The sequence below is a fragment of the Dryas octopetala genome, chromosome 1 (assembly GCF_963921425.1).
Source record: "Dryas octopetala chromosome 1, drDryOcto1.1, whole genome shotgun sequence".
Lineage (NCBI taxonomy): Eukaryota > Viridiplantae > Streptophyta > Magnoliopsida > Rosales > Rosaceae > Dryas > Dryas octopetala.
In genome coordinates, this window is record NC_141366.1 from 16,178,958 (window position 1) to 16,187,777 (window position 8,820).

The following is an 8,820-nucleotide window of genomic DNA, read 5'->3' on the forward strand; positions in this document are numbered from 1 at the left end:
TTTTTAATGGTTTTCTTCAACATTGTCATGAAGTTGTCATAACTCGTGTAATAATATGGAATATTTATTCAAGATTATAACAAAGGGCACCTTATATAACGAAGTAAACTTAATAAGGGATTACAGTTCTGGAAAAAAAAATTCTAACGTGCTTACATTTTCCACTGAACATCAGCAGCGAAACTAGATGTTGCCTTTAGCTATTGAACTGTGGCTTGCTGCATCTTAACTTCTGACTGGTAGTGGCTCTAATGCAGAACTTGGTCCATGAAACCGTTGTTGTATTATCGAGCTCAATCCGATGTTGTACATTTATATATTACATTAATTTGACATTTGACATTTGGAATTTGGATTGGTCACTTCTCACTTTCCCTCACTTTCCACATGACTTATTTCTAACACATAATCTCTCATGAGTCTGGTGTTGGATTCATCCACTTTCTACAAAGAAGGCACACACAACCACCACAGAATAAGAAACATGAAACAAGTAACAAGTAACAAGTAGCTTCAATTATGGGGACCAAATTAAAAAATGTAATAAATTCCTGACCTTGGAAGCTAATCGCTCTAAGTTGTCCCACTCGAAATCATTTTTACAATATGCAGATCGAACCTAGACACAAATCACATGATATTCAATTTGACAACGTCAACAAGTTAGTAGACAAAAAACAAAACAAAATAAACATTCGAATCGACCTTCACAGGTGATCAACTGACCTCTAAGATTCTCAAAGCTGCCATGTGGATGCCATATGATAATAATTACCAAGTCCCATGTAATTAATCACAAAATCAGGGAATATTGTCAAAAGTCAGCTTGTTGGGTGTGTACAAAGTAAAAATTGTAGTGTGTTAGGAGGTTTTCAAACATGAACATACCTAGAGTTTTATGCCTTGAAGACTCTCTCATCAAATTGGCACAAAATTCGTCTCCATCATTCAACGAGTGTTTACTCAAAAATTCCATTAGCTCTTCGTATGCCTCTGGATTGTAACTCTGTGCCGCGAATTCACTTGTCAACACTTAACAAATATGCGCAATAGAAAAAGAACAAAGGGGATGAGGAGGATGAACCTGAAGCTGTGCAGTGACAATCCTAACTGCAACGTAAGTGAAGAAATTATGGAGGTTGTTGGCTGCCTTTGCTTCTGGGGATGCTTCTCCAAATCCTGCATATGAATTAACAGCCTCCACCTAGTTATTACCAGTTACCACACAGTAAAAAATCACAGATATAGGTGTAGAGACTAGAGAGAGTGTGAAATTACTGCACTACCCACCAGGGACATACATCTTTTGGCAGTGTATGCGAGTGGGCAGAGAGGTTCTTGGTCTGCAAGGCCAGGAAGGATAAGCTTTGCTGCTTCTGTTGGGTTTTTTGGGGAAGAAAGAAGGGAGCTGAGACAGTGGGAGAAGTGCTGCAGAGGATTCCATGGATGACTAACTGAGCACTAATACTGAACTGGGATTTGTGAATTGAACAGCTTCTGACTTCTTCAAATATTGTCTCGGTCAAAAAATATCTTCATGCTCTGGATAGTCCAGGTTCACTGTCCAAAAATATCTATAAGTCTACGTGGAAAACAAGTATGATTATCAACCTTTTGTGCAACCATTGTATTACCCATCATTCCATGTATGATTATCAACCTTTTGTGCAATTTCTCCAATGATACGTTGATACTATCAAAACTTGGATAATTTGTATAATGTTTCACAAAATTTGGTGAAAAAATTTGATGAGTTCCAAATGTTGGGGATGTGGATGAAGTTCATCCATGCGATGAAAATGTGACACAACTATTAACAACAATAAAGTCTTTAATTAAATAAAACTCTAAGCTCAAATAAGTTCACTCAATCTGCTAATGTCGAATTTGGAATGTTAAGTATTGGATTATACAAACCTAATTTAGTAGATCCGAACAACTTCGACCCATTGGCCCGCGTGCCTCAATTTTTTACAATTTAGTTTGAAAATGAATGTTGCTCTTGTCCTCTACTTGAACCCAAAAAAATTCCTCTCTTTGTAGAACCAAATTGCTAGAGTGGTTCATGCTTAAACGAATCACAGGTAAAAGATAACGACAAAGATAAAACAGGAAGCTGTCACCCTTATATTTTAGGATTTTTTTTCATATTTAGTAACTAAACTTTGACCACTGTCTTAATGTGGTACCTAAACTTTTATTTGTCCCAATTGAGTACCTAAACTTTTATTTTGTATCTAATAAGTACCAAAATGAATTTCTGTTAAAATTATCAACAAAAGTTAGGGGCAATATAGTCACTTCAAAAAATTTATATTTTAATTTTAATTTTTAATTTTTTTTGTTTGTTGTGTGTTTGTTTTTAATAATTTTAAACATATAAAGAAAATAATTAAAATATACTTTGACTATATTGCCCCTAATTTTTATTGACAATTTTAACAAAAATTCATTTTGGTACCTATTAGACACAAAATAAAAGTTTAGGTACTGAATTGGGACAAATAAAAGTTTAGGTACCACATTAAGACAAGGGTCAAAGTTTAGGTACTGAAATAAACTCTATATTTTAATAACATAAAAAGAAAAAGAAAAAAAAATCTAGCTATCCCATAATCAACAAAAGTCTACACTATAATATGGCTCCTTCAAATGATCTGTAAGCTCACAACTTCCATACCCCTTCTCTGTTTCTTCACAAAATGATAGCACTTGCAGGGAGAAACATCAATATCAATATACAAATCAAATTCTTAGCCTTCCATGTAATTTTTCTCCTTCTGTCCTTGAAAGCCAAAGCCAAATGCAAACATGGCTGCCTTGCCATGGCCTCATACTATGTGTCGGATAGTTCAAATCTCACTTACATTAGCACCATATTTGGCAAAGAAATTCCTGAAATTCTCAAGTACAACCATCATGTGCCCAACCAGGATAGCATCCTCACTGGTACCCGAATCAACGTACCCTTTTCTTGTGACTGCTTGAATGGTGATTTTTTGGGGCACACCTTCAATTACACGACCCAACCTGCTGATACCTACATTAAAATTGCTCAGCTTGCTTTTGCCAATCTTACTACAGAGGAATGGGTGCATAGGGTGAACACTTATGCAATAACTCAGATACCAGATAATGTTCCTATCAATGTAACAGTGAACTGCTCATGTGGTGATAAACATGTGTCAAAGGATTATGGGCTTTTTGTGACATATCCTCTCCATCCCGGTGAGGACTTGCCCTACTTGGCGGAGGAGACTGGTGTCTCGGCAGGGGTGCTGGAGAAGTTCAACCGAGGGTCCAATTTTAGTTCTGGGAGTGGCTTAGTCTTTGTGCCGGCTAGAGGTTAGTATTTTATTGTTTATGACTATTCCATGTAATAATAATTAACAATGGAAATAAAATATGAGTAATATGTACCTACTTGCATATAATCAGTGTATACAACTCTCTTTTTTTAACAGGTCACATGATTAATATGCACGAATTTTGTCATCTTCTCGAGTACTCATCTGCAAGAGATTAAAAATGAGAGGAGCATGATTTATGCTTTCTTTTTCTCTTAAAATGCATGGAAATCATGCAGTGAAATGTTACATTTGGTTTTTGTGTTCTTTGTTTTTAGCTGGGTATTTGGTCTCATTCATAGAAACCGTGGAGGTTTAAGCTGGGATAGTCAACACGCTGCCATTGGCTTATATGGTCTCACTCTTGCTTACCTCTTCAATAGGGTTTTGATAATTTACATATACTGTGAGAAAAGGATATATGAATATATAATTCAAAATTATTTGTTGCTCTTAGCATATTCCTCTTGTGAGCGACTGATGAAAGCCCCTCAAGGGCCTCAACAATATATAATTCGAGAATAATACAGAGTTTCTTTGATAAATGCTGGGAATAAAAAGACAAATAAACACCGTCGTATTTGTGCCTGAGGATGTGTCTCTTTCTTAAGAATATATGAAAAGGGTCTGCGCGAATATTTGCATTACTGTAAAATGTAATGAAATAGGACAATTGCTAATCAAGCATATGGGGGCCTCCATTACTCATTATCGTTCTGGCTGTGGCTTATTATAGTAATCATATGGCATCTCACCAAAGCCCACACTTGAGGCCCAATATTGTTGGAAGCCCAGCCCAGCCTAGCCTTTCCTTCAAACCCAAGCAACCATCCCTTCTGTCCCTTAAAACAGCGTTTACAACTTCAGAGACTGGCACAGTGGAACTGAGGGGATGTGAGAGTTTGTCACTTTTTTTTCATATTGAACCTACTTTGAGAGATGTCTCCTGGGTTGCTTTGTTATAAATTACATTACATATAGGGTGGGGAAATCTGGCTCGAGCATTGACTTGGGAATTTGGTTTCTAATCTCTAATTATGAATTAGCCAAAAAGAAGTTACTTCTGTTAAGGTGCATAGTGCATAGTGTGATAGTGCTGACTGATAAGTTTAGCTTCTCTCGTATCGATGTGATAGATTGTTTGCTGCTTTTCTCACTAAATTTTGGCTTTTCTTTTTTGCAGATCAAAATGGGACTTTTCCACCATTGAAGTTAAGGTAAACTATATCACCTATGCTCTCAGTCTAAGTTGAATGCTACATTTTTTTTTTTTGGCCAAGGAATGCTACATTAATTTATCAGCTTTATTAGCGAATTTCTTTTGAAGGGTTCTAGAAATAATATGGTATCTCATTCCCTTTTTCTCCTTTTTTGCAGCACAGCTGGTAGGGTCTTGTCTGATTACTGCTTCAATGATTTCTCTCTCTCTCTCTCTCTCTCTCTCTCTCTCTCTCTCTTTCCCTGTCTTTAGTGTTTAAGGTCAAACATGAAACTTCCAAATGGGCATTGATGATGTCTTCTGCCTTTCATTGTGATGGCATTTATAAGCAGTTATCTCAGGTGGAGCTATAGCTGGCATATGTGTTGCAGGAGTTTCTGCAACTCTAACTTTGGCATTTTTTGTATATACTCGGCTTTATAGAAGGAAGGTGGTTGAGACACCATTTCTTTCAGAAGCGCCTGAAGACCGGTATACTCAAATTCAACATGCACATGGTAATCTTCTAGTTTGATGTTTCGGCATATAGTTTGGAAACCATTTGTAGGATCTGACTTATTCACAGCAATGTCGGAGATTTTGTTGATACATAGATTTCAGTGAAAAAATTCATGTGGTTGCCTCACTTTTCAGTAATTGAATTTTCGCTATCATGTAGTTTTAGCTTCTGGAAATAATTCAGAGACGACTTCAGAATCAGTTGCTCTAGTTGGTGCTTCTTCTCTGGGACTTACAGGTATAACTGTGGACAAATCGGTGGAGTTCTCATATGAAGAGCTTGCCAAGGCTACTAATGACTTTAGCATTGTTAATAAGATTGGGCAAGGGGGATTTGGAACTGTTTACTATGCAGAACTTAGAGGCGAGGTTTGTGTTCCTGCAACTATGTTCCATCCACAAATTTTCCTATGAGCTTCACAATTATATAACTATATACTGTTTTACCTTTTTGATCAACTTCACCAAATCCTGGTCTTTAAGTGTGAGGATAACCAATTAGCGAAGCTGTAATTTCTAAGGGATTGTCACCCAACTCAACAATCGTGTGCAAAATTCACTGGTTGATTAATTCTTTCCTCCTACTATCATGCAGAAAGCAGCAATTAAAAGGATGGATATGCAAGCATCAAAAGAATTCCTTGCCGAACTGAAGGTTCTAACTTCTAACACATGTTCATCACTTGAACCTGGTATTCTGCTTTGCCTATTGACAGTATCATCATGCTGGAAATTTTCTCTATACTTTTTATGATAATGCCGCAATGAATTTGATTTCTATCTGAGGCCTTAAGCCAACTTGGTTCTACAAAGTCATCAGAATTCAGACTATAAGCACTTGATAAATATTTAGGAGCTTTTCTTGAGCAAGCATTTTGGTCAACTTAACCCTGTCTGTAATTTATAGTCACCAAGTTTCTTGTTCTGCTCAGTATCTCCATAAAGTGGATTGATCAGTATCTTATAGCATGCACTATTGTTCTATTCTTATGCAGGTGCGCTTGATAGGATATTGTGTTGAGGACTCCTTATTTCTGGTCTATGAGCACATTGAGAACGGTAACTTGAGCCAACATTTGCGCGGATCTTCAGGTGAGAAAGACGGTGCATCTGTTCGTAGAGCATCTAACTTCCTGACTTCTTTTCTGATTTCACAGCTCTTGCTCTCAGGTCTAGATCCGTTGCCATGGTCAACCAGGATGCAAATAGCCTTGGATTCAGCAAGAGGACTTGAATATATCCACGAACACACTGTTCCTGTCTATATTCATCGCGACATCAAGTCAGCAAACATCTTAATAGACAAAAATTTCCGTGCAAAGGTTGTAAAAATGCCTTTTACTGTTATTGTAGGCTTTTAAAGTTTTCTACATATAATTGGTCAAAAAAAAAAAGTTTTCTACATATAAATTATAAATCTAAACTTTTGTGCAGGTTGCAGATTTCGGGCTAACGAAACTGGCTGAATATGGAAGTACTTCATTGCAGACACGTCTTGTCGGTACATTTGGATACATGCCTCCAGAGTACGCAATTGTTTTCCATTTTTTCATTCATTATTCTTTGATGGCACTTGTTCTTATATTTGTATGTTCTGTCTGTGCTTTTAAGTTCACTTATTTGAGCCAAAAACAGTTTCACTGAATGAAGCATTTGTGAACAGGTATGCTCAATATGGTGATGTTTCCCCCAAGATAGATGTTTATGCTTTTGGTGTTGTCCTTTATGAACTAATATCTGCCAAGGAAGCTGTTGTCAGGACAAATGAATATGTTGCTGAACCAAGGGGACTTGTTGCTCTGGTAGTTTTTTCTTCCCTTCCTCTACTTACCAATGAGTAAACCCCCCCGAAAAGTTTCCATAAAAACTTGACTGAGAAAAAACTTACTCAATGTGATGCAGTTTGAAAATTCTTAGTGAGTCTGATCCAAGACAGGATCTTGGAAAACTTGTCGACCCCAGACTTGGCGATGATTGCCCACTCAACTCAGTCTGTAAGGTGAGCTTTCATTCCCGAATGCAGATGTACATGTCTAGCTTGCTAGTATCTTGTTTCTTCTTATGTGAGCTATGCTGGGTGCAGATGGCACAACTTGCCAGAGCTTGCACACATGAAAATCCTCAACTAAGGCCAAGATCAATTGTGGTTGCACTAATGACACTTTCATCTTCAAATGAGGATTGGGATGTTGGTTCATTTTATGAAAATCAAGCGGATCTAGTCAATCTAATGTCAGGGAGGTAGCGAGTAGAGCATCGCACTTATTAGACACGCTTAGACAAGTGATCGATCTCAAGAAAACAGCAAAGTCCTAACTTTCATGCTTTTGGATTGTCTATCATCTGTAATGTCTGTAAGTAAGCATTGTACGGTGTGATCGTAATGGGGGTGTAACATACAACTATACAAGGTCCCAGCTGCAGTTAGACTTCATTTTGAAATGGATGAACAAAAATGACGTTGTATGTTACTTCATATCAATTACTTGTTCCAGTATTTCAAGATTTTGTCTCGGTTGATGAAAATCTCATGTTCAGCTATACTAATCTCATAATCTACTTGGTGCTTCTTGAACTAGCTTGTTCTATTCCTCTCTCTGATCATCTGCATACATGATACATGATATGAGTATATGACCAAATAAGAGCAAACTGCAAATTCTTTTCGTATCCTCAAAAGTTGGAGAAACCTGCTAGACAACCATTGAGCCCAAAAGCTTAAGCTGTGAATAGGTCAACAATGTATATCAAGCTAACACCATCCCTCACGTGTAGCCCCAACCTGCATGTGGAGAGCAAACAAATACTGACACAATAGGGGAATGGAGGATTCAAATCCAAGACCTTTTGCAAACAAGGCTCTAACACCCTGCTGGACAACAATTAGCTCCAAAAGCTTAAGTTGTCCAAAATGTGCCAAGAATGTATATTGAACTAACAAAACCAACCTGAAAATACAGGTGCATGAATTGCATAAGCTGCTATATATCTGCTGATGATTAAAGAGGAAATGCTAGAATTCATAGCACGCCATGCCTGTTAAGTGTGAAGCAATACAAACTTGAAAATGAGCAAAACCATGTTTTAATTTAGAGTTATTTACACTTATATCCCTGAGGTTTATCCTTTTTTTACATACACTTACTGGAGTTTTAAAAATTACACATACACCTTTTGAGATTTCAAAATTGTTGCATATAACCCTTTTTACATACACTTACTGGAGTTTTAAAAATTACACATACACCTTTTGAGATTTCAAAATTGTTGCATATAACCCCCTGTGAAAACAATAAATAAACAAAAAATAAAATATTTGCATTAAAGTTGGACCTTACACCTTGAGTAATCTTATTAGGCCATTTCACCCTCTTAACATGTCTTTTTGCATACATTTTCATTATTTTTCGTCTCATTGTAGGGGATTATGTGCAACATTTTTGAAATCTCAGGAAATGTATGTATAATTTTTGAAACCCTATGAACTGTACGTGAAAAAACGATAAACCGTAAGAGGCTAAGTGTAAATAACTCTTTAATTTATTTGTATGTTCCTCCTAGTATGCCATGTTGTATTGTATGCATAGTGCAGCATGTTGATTGTTGAAGCTAGGCAACGTTTTCGAATCACTTAGTTAATCCAATTTTAAGAATCTGTATTCAAAGATGTTGAGAAAATGCAGAAAGTCTTGTTGTAGGCATACCAGTTCAACGCTTTTACGATATTTCATGTCCTTTTCTGCTGAAATTTGATGC

The 8,820-nt window shown here is 36.8% G+C and overlaps 1 protein-coding gene and 1 pseudogene across 2 annotated transcripts; one reads left to right on the forward strand and one right to left on the reverse strand.

Annotated features, from left to right (window-relative positions):
• Window positions 1-74: 74 nt before the first annotated feature.
• RBCX1 (Chaperonin-like RbcX protein) lies at window positions 75-1,599 on the reverse strand. Its single transcript, XM_086237741.1, has 6 exons — window positions 1,291-1,599; window positions 1,085-1,179; window positions 889-1,006; window positions 727-743; window positions 557-619; window positions 75-444 (listed from the first exon to the last, which is right to left on the reverse strand). Exons 1-6 carry the CDS (start codon window positions 1,442-1,444, stop codon window positions 367-369), a joined length of 525 nt encoding a protein of 174 aa, XP_086093867.1. The 5' UTR covers window positions 1,445-1,599; the 3' UTR covers window positions 75-366.
• Window positions 1,600-2,666: 1,067 nt separating this feature from the next.
• On the forward strand, window positions 2,667-7,310 carry LOC147298510 (lysM domain receptor-like kinase 3; annotated as a pseudogene). The gene is made up of 10 exons (XR_015123812.1): window positions 2,667-3,345; window positions 4,899-5,063; window positions 5,225-5,433; window positions 5,660-5,756; window positions 6,060-6,156; window positions 6,235-6,386; window positions 6,499-6,590; window positions 6,728-6,866; window positions 6,967-7,063; window positions 7,148-7,310. The product of XR_015123812.1 is annotated as a lysM domain receptor-like kinase 3 (transcript).
• Window positions 7,311-8,820: the final 1,510 nt, after the last annotated feature.

What these genes read in the sequence shown, in the direction of transcription:
- RBCX1 (XM_086237741.1), bottom strand. Translation starts at nt 1,444, where the DNA reads ATGGAATCCTCTGCAGCACTTCTCCCACTGTCTCAGCTCCCTTCTTTC. An exon ending in CCAAAAGATGTATGTCCCTG is followed by an intron (nt 1,180 to 1,290) that starts GTGGGTAGTGCA and finishes ATTCATATGCAG; the next exon opens with GATTTGGAGAAGCATCCCCA. An exon ending in TAGAGCGATTAGCTTCCAAG is followed by an intron (nt 445 to 556) that starts GTCAGGAATTTA and finishes CCTTCTTTGTAG; the next exon opens with AAAGTGGATGAATCCAACAC.